This window comes from Perognathus longimembris, chromosome 19 (assembly GCF_023159225.1).
Source record: "Perognathus longimembris pacificus isolate PPM17 chromosome 19, ASM2315922v1, whole genome shotgun sequence".
In the NCBI taxonomy this organism is placed as follows: domain Eukaryota; kingdom Metazoa; phylum Chordata; class Mammalia; order Rodentia; family Heteromyidae; genus Perognathus; species Perognathus longimembris.
In genome coordinates, this window is record NC_063179.1 from 36,992,697 (window position 1) to 37,020,288 (window position 27,592).

Sequence of the window (27,592 nt, forward strand, 5' to 3'; positions counted from 1 at the left end):
AAATGCAAATTTAAACAATCTTGAATCATTTTCGACTGTGTGGTTATTTGGTGGGGGGAACTGTGCTTTGAGATGGAACTTGGAGGCTGCACATGCTGGACAAGCACTCTACCACTGGCTATGCTAAGAGTCTCTGGTTTAGAAAAATTCTAAGAAATGCAACAACATCAATAATTGAATTAGTGAGATGAGATAACATACTGATGGAATTATAATTTGGTCAGTCTTTCTAAAGGGGCAAATGGTTTTTTATATAACAAACAGAATACTGAGTATTTTTTTGGGGGGAGGGCATACGTATAATGTCCTATTCTTTTTATTTTTTTTAACTTTTCCCCCCCCCCGTCGTAGGCCTTGAACTCTGGGCCTGGATGTTATCCCTAAGCTCCTTTTGCTAAGGCTAGTGCTCTACCACTTTGAACCACAGCTCCACTTCTGATGTTCTGGTGGTTAACTGTATATAAGAGTCTCATGGACTTTCCTGGCAAGGCTGGCTTGGAGCTATGATCTTCAGATCTTAGCTTCCTGAGTAGCTGGGATTACAGGCGTGACCCACTGGCACCTGGGCATCTTAACTATTTTTAAGTATATAGTTTGTGGCACTGAATACAGTCTCACTGTTGAACAATCATCTCTAGGACTCCTCTCATCTTGCAGATCTCTATTCATTAAACAACAAATATATTCTTGACGTAGTAACTGCTCCTGGGAATTTAAGGAAACAATTAAACAACAGAAAGCAATATGCTCAAGGGAATTAAATGCGGCATTATCTAGAATGGTGAAATAAGTGAAAATGGATGTATATTTTGAATGTAATTTCAACTCTGGCTTATACAAATTACAATTGTGAAATTGTGTAGGAAACAAGGAAAAAAACTTAAGAGTCAACAGTGTAGAACACAAATGATATAGAGTATTATGTAATTTCAGCTATATATAAGTAACGTAATTATCGAAATAATTCTGTATTGAAGACAAGGAGTTAATTCTACCCTTTTATACAAAGGGGTAGTGTGCATGCGGAGGGGAAGGTGCATCACTTGAGCAGTCAGATATGCAGACTTCCAGGAAATCAACAGGTTTACTTCCTGCTGATAATGAAAAACAATAGTTAATCAACTGAGAATGATGAGCATGCAGATAGATCATCCTTCAACATGATTAATACAAGGATATGAAAGTTATTTGTCTTTTTTGTTTTTTTAGCTTGGTGGCAGTGTGTGTATGTATACAAATAGAAATACGGAGGCCCAAATGGATGCCACACTTGGCTTATCTGACCTTCAGGTTCACTAATGACAGAAACAAGCACATACTTTTGCTACTGCATGGCAGCAGTGGTATAAAAGTATTAACCATTATATTTGTATTCAGTAGACTTGGATTTTGAACTTCAGCTTTAGGCTCTTTGTGAATTATGATTTCTTAGCTTTCAAGTTAAATTATTTTGCAAAAATTAAGTGAAATCATACATATGAATATATACCTGGCATATAAATGGACTCAGTTAGGCCCCTGGATTGGTACATTTAGTGGCACTTGGTACATTTAGGGACACCTACCTACTAGTATAAAAAAGCATAAGATTCTCTCATTTGCACTAATTAATTCTATATACGCTACAAATTTGATACTATATTCGCTGAAATCAAAGTGACATCTCAATATTTCAACAAAAATGTTAACTAGAAAGGATAAGAAAATAATATGATTAATGTTTATATGTACATATATTGTTTAAAAAGTCTAGATATAAACAGTAGTACATTGAGTGGAATCTACAGTCAACCTGTTTATTCTAGGTATGAAATGAACAAATTATATAACCATTAAGTTTCATTTTCCTCATGTTAAAATGGGTACCATAAAAGCAATGACCATCATGGTGTTGATTATTACATTATACAATATATGAATGCTAATTGATTGTACCATATCCAACAATAGCTACTATTCATCAATAGCTACTATTATCATCATCAAATTAGAAATTTTAGGTCATTTTCTGAAAGTTATGAAACCACAGTAACTAGCAAGGATCATACTTTTAATTGTCACCTAAGAATCTAGTACTTTCAGACAAGCATGGTGTCTCATGCCTGCAATTCTAGCTACTCAAGAGGCTGAAGTCTGGAGGATTGTGGTTCAAAACCACATTGGGCAAAAAAAGTCTGCAAGATTCTACCTTCAATTAATTACTGGACTGGCTTAAGTGGTAGAGTATCAGCCATGATAAAACCAACACAAGCCCCAAGTTCAAGTCCTTGTACTGTCGCACCCATACACAAAAAGAATCTTGTATTCATCTTATTATTAAATGAAATACTATATATTCTGATATTATAATGTTCACTTTGGGATTGTTTATATATCGTTTATAGTATAAAATTTGGTTATACTTTTATCTGTGTTGATAGTTACCTGTCATTTACTTCTCCAGTATATCTGAGCAACATAGTACACTTCCAATGGAACAGTGCCCCAGTATGTTTCTCCTCAAGTAGAGGAAATATAGCAGGTGATATACAGGTAGGCTATCTTCCTTTTAAATTACTAGTTCATACAGTGGAAAAGAATTTTTAAAACCAGCTGGGTGCAATTCAAAGACAAGAAATGAAGTTAAATCTATAGAAAAACATAAAGTATATATCACAGATCCATTTTGTTAATTCATATGCAAAAAAGGTACTAAGGAATCTCTTACTAGTGTGTTTTCTCCATTGGAACTATTCCAGAGCCTCATTCGATCATCTGTACCAACAGTGAGAAGGTGAAGTCCATCACTTGTAAAACATAACCCATTAACTTTCCCATTGTGAGCAGTATTTGCTGCAATGAAAAAGAGAGCTCACTTTAGCTTTTCCTGTGTTCAGACATATATAATGTCTAATAACATATTTAGACATACTAAAAGATAACATTCTGAAGTACTAAAATATATATGCTATGTTTAAAATTAACCAATTTTCAGCTTATTTAAACATGAGGGAGGGAAGGTGGAAGAAAAATGAGGGAGGGGATAACAAGTTTGACAAGCAATGTACTCACTACCTTATGTAACTATAACCGCTCTGTATATTTGTATGTAGTCTGCATATAAAATAGTATTATATATAGTAAATGTACATTTACTGTACATACTATACTAGTGTTTTCTATCAAGAGAAAGTTTAACAGAGAAAGCTAACTGTTCTTAGTCTTAATCAAAATTTTCATCACTTTCAAAATGAATAAATTTGAGAAATCATCATTCCTAATACCCTAAGTTAAGACATTTCTAAAATAATAATTATAATATTAATTCTAACAAAATAATTATTTTAGCTCTAGTACAAAATTAATCCTGAGTTGAATACTTCTACACTTGAATTCAACTCTATTATGAAAATGCAGTTGAGGCACACTGCCATAGGGACTACAGTTGACTCACATTTAACACCACTTTCAGTTTTTATGCTGACATAGTAGCACAGAATGTTGCTATTTCTGTAACTTATTGTGGCTTCCTATTCTGAATTTGTATAGTTGGCCTTAATGCAGAAAAAAATAATCTGTAAAGCAAGTTACTAAAGAAAAGTTGCTCTAATTAAAATTTGAAGCCCAAATCCTACAAACCATCAACATGGTTTGTAACTTGGAAAAGATCCTTGGTTTCTTAAAAAAAAAAAATCATGAAGTTTATACTTGGCCAATATTAATTATTAATTATTTAGCTTCAATGAAAATACTTCAATATATTATTTCTGTATTAATATAGTCTTCATTACCTGATTCAACAGCTTGTGATTTTTTACCATTATACTGATCAAGTGTAATCAAGCATCCTGATGCTCTCCTCACATCCCATAATTTTACTCTACTGTCAGCACTGTGAAAAAAGTAAATGTAACATTGACATAAGTAGCCAGAACAGGAACTGTACACTCCAAGCAAAACGGCACACAGAGGCTTCATTGTATTAGCCCAAGTGCATTTGTATAATTACATGGTTGTATCACTGCCTTTTCAGCAAATACTCCTGGCGCAACAATCACATAAAGGTGTGAAAAAATAGCAGAAAGGTGACCTTTCTTTTTCAGATCACAAGGACAAAATTCTGCTGGCTTTTTTTTTTTTTTTACATTGGTTTAATTATGCAACCATCTTTCCCCACAAGGTCCTAGCAAGTCTGTTACTGTATGTTTTCTATTATTCAAATACTGTCTAGTCAATCAAGCAGCTAACAAATTTTACTTCATTTAAGAATCTATTTGGCATGAATTAGGAGGTTGTTTTTTTTTAAACTTCTTATTTCAAAATTGAGAGTAAAGTGCACAATGAGAACAATTTATTTTCATTTGGTTTCTTGCACTCAAGTCAATCTTTGCCAGATGTATTATTAACTACATTTAATTTTTTTCCAACAATTCAAAGTACATGCTGAAAACTATTAACAGAAGCTTCTTTGGGGATTAAATCAATAGAAGTTAGTCTAGTACCTTAAAAAAAAAAATCCAGATACAGCTTTAGCTAGCACTCTATACCATGAGCCTTACCTCTAACTTCCTTGAATTTTCTTATTGCTGATACAAGGGTCTCTGACCCTTCCTATATATCTTTTTAATGTTTAATAAAAAAAATTGTGCCAGTTTTGGGGTTTGAACTCTGGGCCTCCTGTTCTCACTCTGGGCTTTTCCTACTGACAGCAGGTACTCTACCATTTGATCCACAGCTTCACTTGTATACGTCTACCTTTTTGCTGGGTAATTGGAGATAAGTTTCTTGAATATCTTTGCCTGTCCTTGTGATCTGTGAACCTAAGATCTCAGCCTTCTGAATAGCTAGGTTTGTACGTGGAAGCCACCAATACCTGACTTTCTTCTACAAAAGTTTTGATGATCTTTTTCCCCTTATACCTGGGACTTAAATAACTTTCATATGATAAGGTACTTTCCTTTAAATACTGAAAATTGTCTATGCTGCCATTTGATGTTTTGATTTCCGTAGCTTTGAATATAGGTAGCTTACAACTTCAGGTGAGTACAACTGCCCAGAAATCCTATATATTCCTAATGAGATCTATCTTCTATTTAGATCTTTACCATCTTCCTTCAAAACTTGTATCTTTATTCCCATATTTTCAAAAGATGATATCAAGTTCTACTTCAGTAATAAAAAATAGAAGCAATTAGATTTGTACTTCTTGGATGTCTCTTTCAAGCTACCAGCTATATTCACTTCTACTTGCCTTCTATTTTTTTTCTGTCAAATTAAGTGCCTCCCCCATGTCTGGACCCTGCTCCTAACCTTTCCTGTTTATTCAAGGTCCTGAAGCACTTATTCCTCCATTAAAAAAAAAATTCACATGTTTCTCTCTACTAGTACTTCCTCCATAACACATACATATACAACACTCTTCCCTCCACCAGACAGCCCACATACATGCAATCAATCTGAGCTAAGGGCTCCTGCTTTTATTTCTACATTATACTTCACTCTAGTAAAAGTGTTTTCAGAATGTCCTATAAGTACTGATTTTATCCCTGTTAGGCTGTTAGCTTACTGAATTATTATACTGTGTCACTAATATAATGATTAACACATAGTAGAAAGCCATTAAATATTAATAAATTAAATCAAATAGATATATCAGTCAAAAAATCTGGTTTAAGAAAATGAGTAAAAACTCTACTCTTTAATACATGTTCTATACTTTCACACACAAACATAACAGTTTTTTTGTCATTGTTTTACTAATAATGCCAGTTGATTTAGATTACTATGTAAATTTTCCTGTTTCTCTTGGCTCTGAAAGATGAAAACCTTCAAGATGGATAGTTGTGATAGAGGAAGATTTCTTTGGTAATACAAATTAAAATATCGAACTCAATCATTCATTTCTCAGTGGCTAATTAACAATAAGATATACTAAAATGTATGTAATTATATATACTCAAATTATCTTAAATATACCCTTTTATATTGTTATTAATTATTAATATTAACACAGAAAACAAACTGATTGCAATTTACCTTGCTGTTGCCAAGATATAGTCATAACGTGGTGACCAGGAAACTGCCAGTATTTCTTGTCTATGACCTGAAAATATAACTGTATGAAAAGTCTTACAAAATACTTAAAAATTTACTTAAAAAATACTTTAAAATACATTCAAAAACTTCTAATAGTCATTGTTTAAATGACAATGTAGGGTCTGTGGAGGCATTTGTAACATGTGAGATTTTAATATAAAAAGATTGGCATTGTTTTGGAAAGAACAGCTGGAGCAAGTGTCTCTTTATAAAGTATTGTTGTTGGCTTATGTCAATCAAGCCATATAAATGAAGCACAATGACTTACTGTTACAATAAAACCAAGTGCAATAAAACATAAATAAAGGAATAAGTCTATTTTCTAATTTCTAAGGTTGAAACTCTTGCTAAAAGAGTATTTGTGTAATTTTTTTCTAGAAAACACAGATGACTTTAACATTTAAATTCATTTATATAATTCACCAATTCAAGTCTGACATTTTCATCTGCCTAGCTCATTGTCAACAGAAATTCACAATAATATTTTAAAAGTGCTACTTGTCTCACTAAGTTTTCTAGGTATACTTATGTGTTTCCCAGAAATTAATAAAAATGGGTATCTCTGAATTACTGTGTACAATTTCACTGCTTAAAATCAGATAATCTAATATTGATTTTTTAAAAAGGCAAAATTATTTAAATGAATGCATCATTTCCAAACAGTTTTAACATTTATATCAAATACAAATATTTGTACTGAGAAAAAAATGCCCTTAAGTATTAAGAACAGTGTTTACTCACTGGTTAGAAAAATTTTAAATGCTCATGAAACAACGTAATAAGATTCATTGGTAACTTATTTTTTTCTTTATTGCCAAAGTGAAGTACAGAGGGGTTACAGTCTCATATGTAAGGCAGTGAGTACATTTCTTGTTCAACTTGTTACCTCCTCCTTCATTTATCCCCTGCCTCCCGCTCCCCATAACTTATTTTTTTATTGTAGAAAAAACATGAAACCCCTTGTACAGTAATTGATGCTAATAAAAAAACACCAAAAAAAAAAGAAAACACAAAGTTCTGAGATAGACTTATTTTTTATATCCTCTGAACTTTGTGACTACTGCTCATGTGAATGTTTCCTCTGCAATCGACTTTTATAAGGATAACAAACAGAAGGATCTTTATTTCACTACTGACTAAAAAAAAAAAAAAAAACAAGCACAAAATAGATCAGCCATGTCACAAAGAACACATTGTTAGTGCTGTAATTAGTAGTTGTTTCAAATTAAAAAAAATACCCTGCAGAATGTGAGAACAGGATCCAGACTTTAAGTCACAAAGTTGTACTTTTGGTCCTCTAGTACCAACTGTAAAGACAAAAAAATGATGTAACACAATTTTATTATACATCATCCTCAAAAGGAAACAACACACTACCATTAGAAGTCATAATATTTCCACTCTATCTATGGAGAAATAAAAGAATAATTTTTTTTAAATTGTAAAGGTAATATACAGAGGGATTGCCGTTATGTTAGTCAGGTATTGAGTACATTTCTTTTGAATAGTGTTATCCCCTCCCTCATTTTCTCCCAGTTTTTTCCCTCCAGACCCTCTCCACTCCAAGGTTGTATAGTTCATTTTCAACATAGTGTCTAGTGAGTGTCATTGCCGAATTAGTTCACCCTTTATCCCACCATATCTGTGCTTCCTCTTCACTTCCCCAAACCAGATAAACTTAGACACAAAAGGAACAGAAATCAATAACAGAGACAAAAGGGTAAAAAAAATGAAACAAAAAGTAAAATAAAAACCTCTTGTTTCCATTTCTTTCTTTTTTTTTTTGGCCAGTCCTGGGCCTTGGACTCAGGGCCTGAGCACTGTCCCTGGCTTCTTCCCGCTCAAGGCTAGCACTCTGCCACTTGAGCCACAGCGCCGCTTCTGGCCGTTTTCTGTATATGTGGTGCTGGGGAATCGAACCTAGGGCCTCGTGTATCCGAGGCAGGCACTCTTGCCACTAGGCTATATCCCCAGCCCTCTTGTTTCCATTTCTTAAGAGTTCATTTCAGTAAGCATCATTTTATATTATCACAGGCACATAGCTATTAAGCCCTTGTGACCCTCTCCTAAGAATATAATCATTTGGTCTCAACCCATGAGAATAGTTCACATGTCTCTGTATACTACTTTTGCAACTGCTTGCAAATCTGTAATTATTTTAAAATAAAATATAACACACTACTTTCTATTAAAGGATTGCATATACAGTTGAAAACATTTCCTTACTTTATCTTACAGATCTGAAATATATTTGGCATTGGATACCAAATATATTTTTTTTCTAAACATACCAAAAAATTCATTTTTGATTCTGAGGATCAAACCCTTGGTGTTGTAGTTGCTAAGCAAGCACTTTACCTTTGAACTACATCCCAGTTCTACATATGAATTTTTTTGCTGTCATAGAATTTTATAAAAATGGCTGTTTAATTTCAATATATGTTTAATACTAGTATTGATACCAAATATATTTCAGATCTTTAAGATTTAAACTAGGAAAATGTTTTCAACCGCATTTGTATGACGTACTTTAAGAGAAAGTAGTGCATATTTTATTTTAAAATAGGTATAGATTTGCAAGAAGTTGTAAAGACAGTACAGAGAGGTGCGTGCACCATTCCCATGGGTTATCCCAATAATCATGCTAGGTAACTAAAGTATACTATCAAAATTAGGAAAGTTGTATTGGAAATTTAAATGTATGTATAGTTCTATGCCATTTTGTCACATTAAATCACTTTATTTTTAACAGTTTAAGATCTCCAAGGCAATAATACACTTCCAGTTGCTAGTAATAGCCATGGAAAATGGGGACATATACAGAACGAATGGATCTCCATGATGAGTTAGAGCTCAGCTCTTCTTCAAAGAAGTAGCGAATGATATTCAGGGGTGAGGAGACTCCCATAGTGCCACAGAAATCATGGAACCAAAGGACCAAATATCTGACACTCGAAAACGTTTTTCTTCCCTACATATAATATTTTTTTCTATTTTTACTTTTTTTGGTACTGTAGTTTCTAAGCAAGCACTTTCCCTTTGAATTATATCCCAATAGATTTTATGTAAATGGCTGTTTAATCTTAGTCATAATCTTAAAGACAAATAAATCATTTCTTAAATGTAACCCCTCTGTGTATCATCTTTACAATAAAAATTTTAAATTTTTTTAAAAAAGAAATAATTTTGACCTGGAATAGTTGCCAAATTTTGTTCATGTAAAATGCTCGAAACTTTGGTGGCTTAAAAGAAACTAGTAAGGGACTTTAAAAAGTAAACAACAACAACAACAACAAAAAGGTCTGAATTCTAGCCCTAAGCTAGTTCTGTTGAACTGAATATAAAAAGAAGCATATACTTTTTAAAGGGACTGTGATCTTCATTTAGGTTAAAACATATAAAGGTAACTAGATATAAAATAAAGACAAAGCTCTCCATATATTAAAACACTAAAGACCATATATACAAACCTGCTACTAAACAGTGCTTGGTGGAGACTGGAGACATATGATGACTATAAACAGTTTCTTCAAACGTAAACACATCTGCAGTCTGATAATCAAGACATGTTAAATGTCAAAGTTTTAATAATGAAACCCAAGCAACAAGCTGTCTTTTGTCCCACTTTTTGCAATTCTTAAATTGACTGCTAGCAAATTAACAATATCAATTTGAGAAATTTAAAAAAACTCAACCATCTTGCTCATCTTCCCTTCCCTTCCATTCTGGAGGACTATAGTGTCCACATGGATGATTTAGCCAACACTCTGCCTCTCCGTTTCCTGTAACCTCAACAACCACAGTCAGGACACAGTCACTACCTAGAAGGACTCCTCTTCTGAAATTACACATTTCAGTTATCTCTGATCACAATATCTACTATGTTGGTTTTTCCCTCACTACTCTTAAGATAAATGAACCCCAATCAATTCTTCCTTGTCACTTATTTTCCTCTCCAGCTTGCACTGTAAAGTCTAATATACCAAACATTAGTCTGCTCATTTGTTTGTGGTTCCCTTTCTAGTTGTTCGAACTTTGACCCTTAGTGATTTCAAATATCTGTCTTTTCTGTATATATCTCCAAGTTTATTTATACAAGGACTGACAAACATTTTCAGTAAAGTCACATAGAAAACATTTTAGGCTTTGAGGATCAGATACATATCATTGCTATAGCAAGAAGAAAGCAGTCATAAATAGCTAAAAAACATGCTTATATTAAAAAAAAAAACTTTAATTACAAAACAATGCTGTGAGTCAGACAAGTCTAGACTGCAAGCCTAGATTTGGCCAGTTTTGGCTCTACACAGGTGAAGATAATCTTACAAATTGGCAAACTGTTGTCAGTGAAAAACATCATTCCTTGCAATTGGGCTTTCAGTAATGACTATCAGTATAATATTCAGTATTTCACCCATTAAACCTCTGCAATTTTTTGCAGCTAATGTTTTTTGCATCAAATGTTCTTATGCCTCACAAACATCTCAAAAGGCAATTCGATCTTTCATTTCAATCAAAATTCCAAAGTCTTACCAAAAAAAAATCTACAAAGACAATTACTTCCTCTTTTCCTTTTTTTTTTTGCCAGTACTGAGGCTTGAACGCAGGGCCTGGACACTGTCCCTGAACATCTTTTTGCTCAAGGCTAGCACTCTACCATTTGAGCCACAGTGCCACTTCTGGGTGTTTCTTTTTATGTGGTACTGAGGAATCGAACCCAGGACTTCATGCATGCTAGGCAAGCACTCTACCACTAAGCTACATTCCCAGCCCTCCTTCTTCCTTCTTTATTCCTGTTATCACAGAAAAATAATGCAACCCCACATCAAAAGTTAATCCAATCTCTATTGTTCTAATCCCCTTCAGCACCACCAAAATTTCAATTAACAAATAATTTCCTGAGTATCAGGAGATAATAAATCTAACAGTACTCAATTCACAATCTCTATTATGAAATAAACCTTTCATTCAATATTCCCCTTAATCTTTTTTCCTTTAATTCCTTGTTTTTCAACTCACTGCAATCTGATTTTTATTTTCACTATTCTTACTTTACTTTTCTAGTATCAATGATAATCTTTTTACCTTATCCCATGTGTCAGTTGACTACTTCACCATCTTTAAAGCAATCTCCTTCACTTTCATATGCTATATGGCCTTGATTTTCCTTTTCCTCTTTGGCTACTCTTTTTCATTATCTGTTGACTTTCTCTGTCCTATGAACTTTGGTCTTCCTTGGTTTTACTCTATGCAGTCTTTGATTGCCACCTGCATGGTAGTGATGAATAAATCTATATTTTCAGTGCTGAGTTATCTTTTGATTCCATATATTTATAGTTCAATTCCAGGAAAATTCCTAGATTATTTCCCATTAGATCTTTTAGAATCTCTTAAGCATAATAAACCTTAAATTGAACTGATAACCTTCCCTTTCCTTACTTTTGTAGATAACAATATAGTGGATACAGTTGCCAAGTGACCTGGAGGTCATTCTTAACTTTAAATACTGGGATTTAAATCACATACAATATAGTGTATTTGCTGAAAATTGCATGTGTACTTCAAAGGTTTTTTACTATAGTAATAGGGTGAGTTCAGTAAATTTTGGAATATTTCCATCATTCCAAATGGTTTCTTTTACCTATTACCAGTCACTCCACAAGTCTTTCCATCCCTGCCCAAGAAAACCTGAAAACTAACCTTTTTGTTTCTATAAATTTGCTTTTATTTTTTATTTTATTTTATTTTTTTTTTGGCCAGTCCTGGGCCTTGGACTCAGGGCCTGAGCACTGTCCCTGGCTTCTTCCTGCTCAAGGCTAGCACTCTGCCACTTGAGCCACAGCGCCGCTTCTGGCCGTTTTCTGTATATGTGGTGCTGGGGAATCGAACCTAGGGCCTCGTGTATCCGAGGCAGGCACTCTTGCCACTAGGCTATATCCCCAGCCCTTGCTTTTATTTTTGTTTGTTTGTTTTTGCCAGTCCTGGGGCTTGAACTCAGGGCCTGAGCATCGTCCCTGGCTTCTTTTTGCTCAAGGCTAGCACTCTGCCACTTGAGCCACAGAGCCACTTCCGGCTTTTTCTATATACATGGTGCTGAGGAATCGAACCCAGGACTTCATATATACAAGACAAGCACTTTACCACTAGGCCATATTCCCAGCCCAAATTTGCTTATTTTTTAAAACATTTTTTGTAGATGAAATTAGGTAGTATTTGGCCTTTATAGTATTTCTTTTTTTAAAATAAATTTATTTTTATTTATTTACTTTTATTTATTTACTTATTTTGCCAGTCCTGGGGCTTGGACTCAGGGCCTGAGCACTGTCCCTGGCTTCTTTTTGCTCAAGGCTAGCACTCTGCCACTTGAGCCACAGTGCCACTTCTGGCGGTTTTCTGTATATGTGGTGCTGGGGAATTGAACCCAGGGCTTCATGTATTCAAGGCAAGCACTCTTGCCACTAGGCCATATTCCCAGCCCCTTTGTAGTCTTTCATTTAGCAAAGTTTCAAGGTTTCCATGTTGATACGTGTGCTATTATCTTATTTCTTTTTTTGCTAAACAACTTTTTATTACAGATATATCACATTTTGTGGGCCATTCAGTGGATGGGCATTCCAGTTGTTTCTACTACTTTAGGGTTATTATGAACAATGCTACTATGTGCATTTGTAAACAACTTTTTGTGTGGCCACATAGTTTCATTTCTTCAGCAGTATGGCTGCTTGAGCATATGCTAACTCTACATTTCACACTGTGAGGAAATATTTTCCAAAACAGCAAATACCATGCTACCCGGCCATTAACCATGTATGAGATTCTGATTTAAATACATCCTCACCAATACCTATTATCTTTTGGATTAAAAGCATATTAATAGGTGTAAAGTATCATCTTATTAAAGTTCTGATTCACATTTCTGATGGCCACTTTTCATATTTCACTTGTTAACAGCTAATTAATTTCCAACTCCTGTTAATAAATAAACCTCTCCTAAATAACCACTCTTATCTGTTTATTTCACATAAGGATATGATCTATTCTTTCTTACCAAGATGAAAATAAATGCTTTATTATAAAAATAGTCTACAATAATAAATGATATGCTACTTTCTAATATAACAAGGTAAAAAAAACCCTCTTTAGTTTGTTAGAATATTGTATTTACACTACACTACTTGTTATTCAAACTAAAATGGTATCTATAGCTCATAATTTTATTATTTATGAATATCTGATTGGTTGCTTAATTATTACTTATCCTTAATGTATTTATAACTGCATACAGCAGTTATACCTAGCATTTGATTTAGTGGTATAGAAAACACAGCCCATTTCTTGGGAGATAGTAACAATCTAGATAACACAGACAGGCATGAAAATGATTTTTTTTTTGCCAGTACTGGGGCTTCAACTCAGGGCGTGAGCACTGTCCCTGGCTTCTTTTTGCTCAAGGCTAGTGCTCTACCACATGAGCCATGGAGCCACTTCTGGGCTTTTCTGTTTATGTGGTGCTGAGGAATCGAACCCAGGACTTCACATATATGAGACAAGCACTCTACCACGAGGCCATCTTCCCAGCCGTAGGCATGAAAATGATAGCAAAATAATGTGCTCAAAGGAGAAGAAAAACAATGCCATAAAGTTAAAATACTAAGTTGATTAGTATGGATTCCAGAAGCAGAAGTCACATTACGTGACTGAATTGGAAGGATTTTTAGCATATTTAGTGTGAAACTTTAATTTTATAGCTACATACCTTTGTTATTAAATGATTTTTATTAAAAGTAATATAGCTATTAAGTAACAGAATGGGATTAGAACTCTGATATCTTAATTCATGTTCAATGTAATTGTAAAAAGAGATATGAACTTAGCAGACCGGAAAAGTTGAATAAAGAGGCCAGAGGTATATAATATAATCAAATTATGATTTGTAGGCACAGGACACCAATGTAGCTAGAATAAATTAATTGTTTGTGTTGAAAAAAGGTAGAAGGTACAAATGAGGGAACAGAGAAAAAGTTATGAAAAATTTAGAATTTTAGGCTGAGTATAGACAATGAAAACCACAAGAAGGTTTGAGTAGAGATAAAATCAAACTGACTTATAGTAAGATTGATACTGGGGCAGAACTCATAGCCGAAAATGTAAAAAACTAGAAAGGAAAGTAGTTGGGAGTTTTCAGTGGTCAAGACTTGCCAAGACTTGAGGAGGGATTATGTTCAGTTTGGAACATATAAAATATGAAGGGATAGTCCTACATTTATGTACAGAGACTTTGTGGCTATGAAGGGATAGAATTCACTAGAAACTTAAATTTGACCAATTAATCACTGTCTATCTTTATTAACTTACAAAATAAGTAACTTGTTTTTAAAAAAATTTTAGATCAACAGGGAATGAAATCAACTCTCTTTTGGTAACAGCTATCAGGTATTGTGCTTTTACTATATGGTAGGCACTATGCTAATTTATTCATTTAAGCACACCTATTCTATAAAATGTTATCATTACTCACACAGATGATGAAAGTGAAACACAGATGTCTGGACATTTGCTCAATGTTGTACAACTAGTCACCAAGGGACCAAGGATATAAATCTAAGCAGTCTGATTCTCCATAACCAAGAGTCTTCTTTTACATCTAGCAAGGAGGCTACTTGGGCAAATCATCACATTAAAATAGTTGAGGATTAAATTCTCTTTTATCCTACTGAACAATTTTGGAAAGAATTTAATGTACTCACTTGTAGTGTATTTGTATCCCATACTTTCAGAGTTTTATCAAATGAGCTTGAAGTAAACATGCCCGTGTCATGAGGATACCACTGAACAGTCTCCACACTGTATTTGTGGACATCTGGATGATTTCTACAAAACAGCAATCAAAATTTGGAGATAACTAACCTGACTTTCAAAATTAGAAGTATATTAAAAACAAGTAGCAGTTTCAAGTAAGATATAATATGTTACACTTCAACCATATGCCTGACGTGTCCCAAGTCATTCAGGACAAAGAGAGTAAATATCCTGTCATATAGATTTAGGTTCTATAGGCTTGTCTCCTCCAAAAGCTCATAATGTGGAGACTCCCACAGCCATATTATATATAGCCTGGAGGAACTGCCAGCTCCGTTGGGCAGTTTCCATCTTGGAGGTGGCAGTGGTTTGTTTTGACTGGAGCAGAGGCCTATTTTGGTTTTGGATTTGCTTTTATCAATTGCCACTTTATCAGTATTACCATTACTAGAAGTATTAAATGACACAAATACTTCCATGGTATCCTACAAAAAAAAACAAAAACCACTCTGCTTTTATGAAGGATAAGCTTACTCTATAACAAAAGAAGAAAATTGGTGACTCTCAATGCAATTCTCTAGTCTATCATCTTCTGGACAGTTATACAAAATTCATTTCAATAAATTTCTGCTTTAAAACAAAAGGAAATGACTTAAATATGATTCCAACAGTATTTATTTTTACAGAGTTTCCCAGTGCTACTATTTTCTATGTATATCTTTAATGCAGCAATAAAGTTCATTTATATTTTAAATTTTAAAATAGGACAAACTGTTATACCATATATACCATATATACATGGTGTTATTATCATTCCCATTAATAACTTTGATAGAGAAAAGAAACCTCTTAGTACCTAAGAATAAATTAAGTATACCAATAATAAATAACAAAATCTAAACCATGTTACCTTAGTGTTTTATTGAAATTATTTTTTAAATTGGATTTTAAATGGATGTGAAAATGTATAAATTGGATTGTAAATCGGATGTGATAATGCTACTTTAATTTACTTTGTAAAAATGCCAACTATATGCCCATTTTCAAAATTCATACTTTTAAAGAATTAAAACACAAGAATAGAGTTATAGTAAAACAAATAGCCATAGTCTAAGCATTTACTTATACACCAAAAAGTAGATTGCAATCCTTCCTCTTGCAAGCACTTTCTTAACACTTACTTCTCTGTCAATACAAAGGTCCATACAAATAGCTGGTTATATGTAAGTGGCAAGAAAGCAATAAACGACCATTATGGAAACACTACCACAAAGTCACAAAACAGTTCTTAAGAAAAATAAAATAAGAAAATACTTAGGGTGTATGTATGTATGTTTGGTGAAGGGACTGCTTTCACATTTAATATATTTAGCTCTTAATCTTTTCCCCATTGATATCTGCTGAAAACTAATTTGTATTTATAATTAGCTGAAAGATTCATAAATCAGTATTATACTCAATAGTGCTAAAAGCTGTACTTACTGATGTATGCTCTGTAAGATGAACAACAAAAAAAGACATAATAATTCTTTAGAGGCAGAATGCCAGTGGCTGGCTCATGTCTGTAATCCTAGTTACTGAGGAGACTCAGATCTAAGAATACCTATTCGAGGCCAGCCCAGGCAGAAAAATCCATGAGACTCATATCTCCAATTAACTATCAAAATGTTGGAAGTGGAACTATGGCTCATGTGATAGAACACTAGTCTTGAGCAAAAGGGCTCAGGGACAACATCCCTGAATTTAAACCCTAGGACCAGTGTGCGCGCACACACGCGCACACACACGCGCACACACACACACACACACACACACACACACACACAAAGACATAGGGCAAGACAAATTTAAAGTACCCACCATTTTGACTCCATAAGAGAAAAGAAAGGTAACAAAGTAAAATTGTGAAAAGAGAGAGAGAGAGAGGACATAAATAATCACTAAAGAGGTAAGGAAGACAGTAGAATAACATGGAGGAACAGAGGTAACAGAGAAAAGATTCAATCACAAGGCAACCAGAGGCAGACCGACATTCTAGCTGCTAGATAAGCCTACCTCTATCCCAAGGCTTAAACTCAGTGCAGGGATTCGGTGAGACAGAAACTGCTGCACTGTGGGAGGCTAGCTTCGGGGAAGTGGCACCCTAGTGCTCCCTTTGTCAAAGAAAGCCCTATCAAGGCAACCATCTTAAGTGAGGGTCTACTGTTTGAGACTGAACTACTCTGGGGACTTGAAAATAAGAAATAATCATGGCTCAGGGCCTCTTAGGACGTCCTGTGAGATGGTGATGAGAGGTGGTCATGGTATGATAATGTCATGTAAAGAAGGTGAAGCACCCGGAAATCTCATAGAGGAAACAAAGTGCCAGACCTGTGACTGACATAATATTCAGACTTCCTGGCTGTATGTTTTAGGCTATTAGGTGAATCTGTGGTTACGCGCTACAAATGATCGGATATCCACAGCCTCTCTTCTCATAGAGGAAGAAGGAACTTCTGGGAAGGATCTAAAAACATTAAGATCCACCTTAGGGAGCTGCATCTCAGGAGTGCTTACTGCTAGGGAGGTCTCAGAACCCCATGCCCAGGCCTTCTAAATCACTGATTTCCAAAGGCTTCTTCCATCTATAGACTTGGACAGCTGGGAAGTGTCCAAAAGCACTAAGGAACACCTCTTGCAACTGCATTTTGGCTCTGTTTGTTGCTAGATTGATCTAAGTCCTCTGAAATCAGGCCCTCTGGGCCATGTAACTTCCACAGCATACATCCTCCCACAGGAATGTGAACTGCTGGACACGAATCAAAGAACTAAACCCTGCACTCAGGAACTGCATGTATCTCCTTGTAGTGGGGATAAGACTTTAGAAGGATCATGATTCAGATGGTCTAGACTTGGAGCCCTGAGTCCCACCTGGCAGTGCACACTTGTAAGCATGCACTAAGGACTGAACTCCATGGCAAAATCCTAATGAAACCTCTTTGTACAACTAATATATGCTGATAAAAATGGAGGCAAAAAGACACAACCTTTTGTTACCTACAAGAAATGCACCTTACTGGAAGAGGCAAACACAGACTTAGAAGGAAAAGATGGGAAAACATTTTCCAGGCTAGGCATGGTATCCTGAGCCTGTAATCCCAGCTACCCAGGAGGCAAAGTTCACAGTTTGAGGCCTACCCAGGAAAAAGGTTATTGAGTCCTTATCACAATACTGGGCACTGTGGTACACACTTACAATCCCAGTTATAGGTAAAACACAGGTTTAAAAAAAACACACACAAAAACAAAAACACCTAAAAAAATTACCAAGTAAATGAAACCCCAAAGAATGCAGAGATAGTTTTTTTTTTTTTTTTTTTTTGGCCAGTCCTGGGCCTTGGACTCAGGGCCTGAGCACTGTCCCTGGCTTCTTCCCGCTCAAGGCTAGCACTCTGCCACTTGAGCCACAGCGCCGCTTCTGGCCATTTTCTGTATATGTGGTGCTGGGGAATTGAACCTAGGGCCTCGTGTATCCGAGGCAGGCACTCTTGCCACTAGGCTATATCCCCAGCCCAGAGATAGTTTTAACCATATCTGATGAAGCAGATTTCAAACCAAAATCAGAACAGATAAAGTGGTCACTTCATATTGAGAGAGAGAAAAAAAAAATCCATCAAGAGGATATACAATTACAAACATGTAATAAGCACCCAATGTTAGTATGCCCTGTTTAATAAAACAAACACTGCTGGATATAAACTCAACAAGGAAACTGCAGAATTAAACAACACTAGATAACAAACAAACCTAACAGGTATCTGCAAAATGCTCCACCAAACAGCTTCACAGAAGTGCAGGGAGCTTTCTCCAAAACAGATTATATTTGGGAACAGAAATCAAATCTTAATAGAAGAAAATCAAAATGAGCTCCTATATTTTAATAGAATACAATGGAATAAAACTAGAAATCCACAAGACAAAGTATAAAAAAAATTTAGACACATGGATAGCAAACAGTTCACTTTTGAATGATCGATCATTGTGTCCTCAAGGAAATGAAGAAAGCTAAAAAATTCCAAGAATCAAATGAAAATTAAAACACAATTAACCAGAACCTTAAGGACACAGGAAAGGCAGCTCTGAGAGGAAATTTGGAGCTGTGAGCACTTTCATTAAACAATCAGACAAATCCCAAATAAATATGTCAATTATGCACTTCAAATGCCTGGAAATTAAGAATAAATCCTTTTACTTGCTAAACATAAAAAGAGTAGATGGAAAGAAAAATACATAGAATCAGCAAAAGAAAAAAAAGGGGGGGACCCCAAAGATAAAACTATAGAAAAGAAGACCTGAATTAATAAAATTAGGGATAAGAAAGGAGCTATCATTATAAATGCCAATATAATACAGAAAAGTATTAGGGAATCCTTTGAAAACTTTTATTTTAAAAAACTGAAAAAATCTAAAAGAAGGATTAATTTCTAGATTTATATAATCTATCAATAGGATATAATCACTTAAAAAATCTATAACAAGCAGTGACTGAAGCAGTTACAGACTCCCAACAAAAAAATGTCCAAGGTGAAACATTCACTGTCAAGCTATACTAGACTTTTAATATGCTTCTGAAACTATTTCATAAGATAGAAAAGAAAGAAATGTTAACAAACCCATTGTATAAGCTAGTATTACCCTATACCAAAAACAGATAGGGATATGATTAAAGAAAGTATACTCTAATTTCCTTGATAACAGTCATAAAAACGTCTCAATAAAATCCTTGGAAACCAAATTCTACAACACATTAAAATGATCATATCTTATGGGGCTGGGGATATGGCCTAGTGGCAAGAGTGCTTGCTTCGTATACATATCTTATGATCAAGTTACTTTCATCCCAGGGATTAAAAAAGTATTCAATATGGACAAATCAATAAATGTAATATAGTACATACGTAAAATAAGGATCCGTAATAACATGACCATCTCAATAAATGCAGGGCATTTGACAAAATTCAACATCTCTTCATGATAAACACTCTGAGTTAACTAAGCATAGAGGAGCATGTATCAATACAATAAAGGCTACATACAATGAACCTAAAGCCAATATTATATTAAATATGGAAAAACTGAAAGTACATTCTCTAAAGTGAGAATGTGATAAGTGCACTCATTTTCTGAAATCAGTCTTCCTTCCTTCCTTTTGATTTTTTACTTTCTTTGAGTGGCACTGGAATTTGAACTCAGGATTTTCTTATTGCTAGACAGGTGCCATACCAGTTTACCTATGCCTCCAATCCTTTTTTACTCTGATTATTTTTATTTATTTATTTATTTATTTGGCCAGTCCTGGGCCTTGGACTCAGGGCCTGAGCACTGTCCCTGGCTTCTTCCCGCTCAAGGCTAGCACTCTGCCACTTGAGCCACAGCGCCGCTTCTGGCCATTTTCTGTATATGTGGTGCTGGAGAATCGAACCTAGGGCCTCGTGTATCCGAGGCAGGCACTCTTGCCACTAGGCTATATCCCCAGCCCCTACTCTGATTAGGGTCTTGCTTTTTCTCTATACCAGCCTGAACTATGATCATCCTATGTGTACTTTCTGCTGGTATAGACAACTGGCATTACAGAGTATATATACTGTAATGTCTCGCTTGTCTTTGCTTGAGATGAGGTTTTGCGAACCTTTTGCCCAGCTAGCTTCAAATCACCAGCATCCTGATCTCTACTTTCAAAGTAGCTATGATTACTGGTATGAGGTACCAGTACCGAGTACCCAATATAGTAAGGACTCAATATAGGAAGACCTAAATTATTAGCTAAAATAAAGAAATATAGGGCTACACATAGGAAATGGTGATCAAAATAGTCTTTATATCTGATTAAAAAAACTTTAGGCAGGCTGGGGATATGGCCTAGTGGCAAGAGAGCTTGCCTCCCATACATGAAGCCCTAGGTTCGATTCCCCAGCACCACGTATACAGAAAATGGCCAGAAGGGGCGCTGTGGCTCAAGTGGCAGAGTGCTAGCCTTGAGCAAAAGGAAGCCAGGGACAGTGCTCAGGTCCTGAGTCCAAGCCCCAGGACTGGCCAAAAAAAAAAAAAAAAAACTTTAGGCAAAGTAGAAAGACACAAAATCAACATATAAAAATCAGCAGCTTTGCTGGGTGCAACTGGCTCAATACTGTAATCCTAGCTATTCAGGAGGCAGAGAGCTGAGTAGCACAATTCTAAGCTGGCAGAGGCAAAAAAAGTCTGCAAGACTCCTATATCCAATTAACCACAATAAAGCCAGAAGAAAAACTATGGCTCACGTTGTAGAGTGATAGCCTTGAGAAAAAAAGCTCAGGGACAGTGCCCAGACCCTCAGTTCAAGCCCCAGAACTGGCACAAAACAAAAACGAAACAATAGCTTTTCTGAACTCCATCAATGATTAGGCTAAGAAAAAAAAATCAGGAAGACAATATCCCATTCATAATAGCCTAAAAAAATTAAGTACCTAGGAATAAACCTAACAAAGATGTTGGAAGACTTCTACAATAAAGATCATGAAACTTTGAAGAAAGAAATTCAAGACTTTCCATGTTTGTGGATCAGAAGAATTAATATTGTGAAAATGATTATACTATTAAAAACAATCTACAAGTCCAATGCAATGTCCATAAAAATTCTGTTATCACTTTCACAGAAAAAGAAAAATTAACCCTTAAATTCAGATAGAAGCAGAAAAGACCCAAATAGCCAAGGCAATTCTGAGCACATAGAACAACACTGCTTCTGAATATAATAAAGAACCATAGCAACAAAAACCTGTATGGTGCTGGCACAAAAAGAGACCCACAGACCAATGGAATAAAAGTTCTTAGAAGTAAGCTTACACAGCTATAGACATCTGCTTTTCAACACAAATACTAGACAAATACTGGAGAAAAGATAGTCTCTTCAACAAACGGTATTGGAAAAACAGAAGACGGAAACTATCACCACTATCTCTTACCATGTACAAAATTAATTCCAAATAGATCTAAATGTTATACTTGAAAGTTCAAAGCTATTATAGGAAAACATAGGGAAAATCCTTAAAGATATGCACATAGGTTAACACCCTTCTAAATGCGACTCCAGTTGCTCAGGAAATAAGAACAAGAATTTACAAATGGGATTGTATCAAATTAAAAGCTTCTGCCTAATCAGGGAAACTAGAGCAAGTCTTTGTCATCTTTTCATCAGGTAATAGACTAATTATCTAAAATATATAAAAGCTTAAAATTAAACTCCAAAAATACAATAATCAAATTAATAAATGAGCAATGAATTGAACAGACAATTCTTGAAAGTAGTTCAAATGGACAATAAATACACAAAAATACGTTCATTATCCTTAATCAAAAAAGGAAATGCAAATCAAATTACACTGAGATTGCATCTCATCTCAAGTCTGAATGACAAACATTAGGAAAACAAACAACAAATGCTGTTGATGATGTGGGAGGAAAAAAGAATCCTATACTGCTGATGGGAATGTAAATTAGCACAGCCACAATGAAAATCTGTATGATGTGTCCTCAAGAAAAGCAGCACAGAATTACCATATGATACTGCTAAACCATTCCTGGTCATACATCTAAAGGACTACAAGTCAACATACAATAAAGACACCTGCACACCCATATCTAGCACAGTACTATTCATAACAGTAAAACTAAGGAATCAGGCTAGGTGTCTATCACTGAATGAATGGACACAGATGTAGTGTATACACACATTAGGATATTAGCCATAAAGAATGGCATTATGTTGCTCACAGGAAAATGGATGGAACTGAAACTCTTCATGTTAAGTGAAGTAGGCCTGACTGAGAAAGATAATGATCACAATGGACTTTCTTACATGAAGAATCTACACCTTAAAAAATGGCAGGAGTGTAAAATAGGGATTGTTTGGAGGTGGAAATAGCAGAAAGAATGAATATGATTAAGTACTTCATATGTATATATAAAGATAGAAGAGTTCAACTCATTAAAAATTGTTCAAAATGCAAGTAAGGGGGGTAAGAAAGTTAGAGGGATAAATATGATTAAAATAGCATATGAATTGAATACCACAATGAAACCTTTTTGAATAATCAGTATATGTTAATAGAAAGAACTGATATCAAAGTTGTTTGGGAAATACCATAATAAAAATAAAGTCTGTACTTGAATTCCCGTTATTTTCCTGATACTGTCAGGCTATCCATGTAATAATGTCATTGAAGCAATTTGGTTAAGCAATTTAAGACCACGATTTTCATGTTTTGCATTTGATGCAAAAATGTTCAACTATTTTCAAATTTATAAATTACATTTTAAGATACACACCTGCCAACGGAACAGACTGCTTTACATGTATAATAAGGTTGTCTGCTGGAGTTCTCAAGGTCATAAAGTACAATCACACCATCTGAACCACCTGATAACATGCTGATAATAAAAAAGGTCATATTAATTTACCATTTTAGGAAGTCCATTTATGTTTGATGAATGCATATTTCTGAACCTTGTTTTGTAAATGTCCAGCTGTATTAAGAACGTAAGTATCCAATTAATTCTCACCGCCCAATTAATTCTCACATCAATAAACACAAACTTTCTTAATTTCGTATATGTAGAAATACTGTGAATATAGAAAGTAAAATAGCTGGGTGCTGGTGGCTAATGACCATGATCCTAGCTACTCAGGAAGCTATGATCTGAGGAGAGAGAAAGTCTGTGAGACTCTGATCTCCAATCATGCTAAAAAAAAAAAAAAAAAAAAAAAAAGCCAGTAGGGGAGCAGCAGCTCAAGTGGTAGAGCACTTTCTTTGAGCAAAAAAGTTCAGGAACAGCACCCAGAATCTGAGTTTAAGTCCTAGGACTGGTACAAAAAACAAAGTTTTATTACAAAGTTATCACAAAGTTATTTAAATGTTCTTATACCTATGCTTAAATGAAAAGGGAATCAGGCTAGCCATTACTGATACAGCTATCTGACCCTGAGTGAATTATATCACCTAATCAAGCCTTTCAACATCTGTAAGAAAATGTGGTGAGGAGGGGGAAAAGAGATTATTTCCCCTAAGTCACAAAGTGATAGTACAAGTGCAAAGTTCTTTTTAGAGTAGCTCTCTTCATTCTCTTCTGAAGAGATGCATTAACCATCAGCTGACTACCTACTTATGTGAGGTACTCTGCTAATATCTAAGAACAAGGTAGGCTGGTGCTTGTACGCTTGGGAAAGACAAGTAGTATACATAATCACACAGGATCACTGCGACAGTCACGTTTCTAAAGCCTTAACCCTTTGTCTATTTGTTTCTCTTCATTTATTTTGTCCCAGGACAGGGTTAGAACTCTCGATGTGATTTTTGCTTGTTAGATGATACTCTATACCACCGGAGCCACGCATACAACCCTAGCTTGTCTGTGGTGTTTTTTTTTTCTGCTTTAGTCTTCTTTTTTTGAAATAATATTTACTCTTGAGTTTGATCCTCTCGTTTCTCAGTTTTTCTAATTCTAATTTTTGCAATTATTTTACGTTTCATCTTTCAAAATCACTTGGCTAACTTGAAATATAGGTCAATATTCTCATGTTTTATACCTACCAGGTACTCCTCACTGACAATATTCTCTTTGTTTTTAGAACACTTCAATCCCATTTGAAAACATTTTTGTGGCTCAGTCCCGAAACATAAATAATAGTAAATTTAAACAACTAAACTTAAATTTTGATTGATTAAAATGTTTAAACACAGTTGAGAATTACATAGGTACCACAAATTCTCAAAGGATTTCTTTTTTGTGCTTGCACTGGAGTTGTAATACAGGGCTCACGCTTTGTTTCACTTAGCTTTCTTGCTCAAAGCTACCACTCTTCCACTTGAGCTATATATCCATTTCTGGCTTTTTGCTAGTAAAATGGAGATAAAATGGATTTGTCTGTCCAGTTTGGCTCTGGAATTGAGATCCCAGCCTTCTGAGTACCTAGGATTGAGACACCAGCCTCTGGCCCCAAAAGAAATACTGATTTTGAGTTTTGCTATCACACTGTAAGTAAATCATCAGTGTAAAACAATTATTTCTAAAGATGAATTAAATGAATTTCACTGGCATTTACAATAATGAGACATTTTACTTTTGTTAAAATGGCTCCCCAAAAGTTTTTGTTTGATTCTATTAACTGGATAAAGAACGTGAACAATTCTTGAAATTAACTAATCTCATATTTGAAGCATCTGATGGCATTAATATTCTTTAACTGTTGCAGAGACCATAATGACTAATATGGCTTTATGTTTTAATAGAGACAAGAAAACCTGGTTTTAAATATGAATGAAATTATACAGAAGAATTAAGAAGACAGAAAATTTAAGCTTCAGAGAATGACATGCAAATGTACCTACCATCTGCAGCTGAACCTGTTAACATGCAATTTTTGGATAGTCTTCTTCAAATAATATCTAATTTTCAAAGTAAATGCTTCCTTACCAGATTTGTATATTCTGATTTCTATTATGGTTTTCAGTAATACAACACTGAAGGTGGGTAGTAACTCTTAACAGATATTTTGAGTATCTGTATGATTTTTGCAAGGAATAGAAAATCATTGATTTCTGATTAAACATTCACTTACATTTTAATTTCTCTTTGCTACTGAGAGAGTTTAATGCAAGTACATGTCTTCACAAACAATGAAATAAGGAGTTGTAGTTTTTCCATGTAAAGAAGAGGAAAGGCAGCAGGGTGCGGATGGTTCACGCCTATGATCTTAGCGACTCAGGAGGCTGAGATCTGAGGGTCATGGTTTGAAGCCAGCCAGGGCAGGAAAGTCCATGCAATTCTTATTCTCTAATGAGCTACTCAGAAAAAGCCAGAAGTGGCGCTGTGGCTCAAGTAAAAGGACACTGGCTTTGAACAAAAAGAGCTCAGGGATAGTAACCAGGAGCCCCAGGACAGGCAAAAAAAACTACAGCAAGCTTTCAGGTTTTTCCCTCTATGTTCTATTATTTCTTCAGCTTGTATTTCTCAAATATATTTCATACATATATACTCCATAATTCCCCACATTTCCTACTCATTCTGCCGGCTTCATAGACTTTATGGGCACAAAACCAAACACTATGTCAAAGGGCTGGCTACAGTAACAGTATTGTTTTTATTTTCTATCAGAATTTAAGACCAAAAGAAATCAGCCATCCCTTGCTAGTCATGTCTGTTTATATTTATAAGTGCGTGCCACACAGAAGTCTTTGAATAGGAACTGTTGTATTGAGCTTGGAAAACTAAAGAATTATCGCTGCTCATCTTTTAAATTTTAGACACATGCTAAAGTAAGATTCTGTTCGTTTCTCGTATAAAAATAGGTGAGACCATGGCAGAAGGTAAGTTCTAGAACTTGTTAAACATTTTTTACTATATTTTAATATAAATGATCAATCACTCTGAAATAAAATCCTGGGCAAATGCTAAACACATAATAAAATAGCAAACTATTTTCTTTATTTTTATATATGGTTTAATTATAGCTCGCATGAAGGACTTTAGGGTTTTGAATCTTTCCACCGTCATCCTTTCTCTCTTGCCTCTGACTTTTTTGTCTTTTTTCTTTTTGATGCTGGGGATTGAAATCAGAGCCTTGTGCATGCTAAGCACACATTCTACCAGTGAGAGATATTTCCTGACTCTAAACTTTCTTATAAGACAAATGTAGTGCTGTGATCAGTTGTGAATAGAGTAATATGCCCAGCTTTTCATTTTCCCAAGTACTTCAACTGTTGTCTGGGCACTGATTATGTATTTTCTCAATTATTGTTTGTAAAAATGTTAGGTTAGTACTATTGTTCCTATTGCATTGCAGAGGCATTGAAAATTTGGAAGGTTAGGTAAACTATAAAGATTACAACGCTGGGTAAGTGGTAAAGCTAAGAAAAACTTAAAATTCTGTTTGTTTCTAATTCAATTCACCAAAATACAGAGTATTTTTGTATTTGTTTGCCCATTAAAAGCCTTGTGAGCAGTAATTATGTTTTACAAATATCACATAAAGATGTGTCCATGAACTCACAATAAATTGTTTATTGATTTATCAATAATATATTTATGCAAATGTAGCTTAGAAATGTCTACTTAGCAATGTTTTGTAGATGTGATGTTCTGTATTGATTTGAACTTTAATAACAGCATACGAATTAATACTGATTAATATATGACATGGTAAAATTTAGAATTTTTAGAATTAAAATTTAGAATCTAGAATGTAGGTTTTTTCATTAATCTGGCAAGGCAAGATTATTCACATTTCATTTAGAAAGAAAAATGACAATACAGGTATAATGAACTTACTATCTCCCTTCAACAGGTTCAATGTCAAGAGTGTTAACGCCACTGCTATGGATTCTTTCAACATCTCTGTCTTTGTTTAACTCCAGTCCCAGTACCCTTCAAAAGTTAAAGAGGAGGAAAAGAGATAAAATTAAACAACTTAATACAACAAATTTTTTATTTCCCCAAGTTCACATATAATACAGAAATCATAAGTATATGCTTAAATCTTCTATCACATGTTTAAAGGAAAAACTTCCTACAAACCTTAAAAAAATCTCACATAACATTACAAGCTCACCTTAAATGTTAAAAAGTTCATGAAGTTAAAAAAAATTAGAGACAATTTTTTCATGAACAAAGTTAAGTTCTGATAAATTAAACTTAACTGAGGACA

General features: G+C 34.6%; 1 protein-coding gene across 3 annotated transcripts in view; it reads right to left on the minus strand.

Annotated features, from left to right (window-relative positions):
• Ercc8 (ERCC excision repair 8, CSA ubiquitin ligase complex subunit) overlaps window positions 1-27,592 on the minus strand; it is a 38,725-nt gene that overhangs the window by 6,829 nt on the left and 4,304 nt on the right. Inside the window, exons 2-9 of one of the 3 annotated variants that reach the window (XM_048368568.1) lie at window positions 27,217-27,312; window positions 23,218-23,319; window positions 14,823-14,946; window positions 9,546-9,627; window positions 7,314-7,382; window positions 6,016-6,082; window positions 3,771-3,871; window positions 2,708-2,832 (exon numbers count right to left, since the gene is read on the minus strand). In XM_048368568.1, coding sequence (XP_048224525.1) covers window positions 2,708-2,832; window positions 3,771-3,871; window positions 6,016-6,082; window positions 7,314-7,382; window positions 9,546-9,627; window positions 14,823-14,946; window positions 23,218-23,319; window positions 27,217-27,312 — 766 coding nt within the window. Of the gene's footprint in view, window positions 1-2,707; window positions 2,833-3,770; window positions 3,872-6,015; window positions 6,083-7,313; window positions 7,383-9,545; window positions 9,628-14,822; window positions 14,947-23,217; window positions 23,320-27,216; window positions 27,313-27,592 lie in introns of those variants that run through there. The other 2 variants (XM_048368569.1, XM_048368570.1) reach the window with 2 other exon arrangements.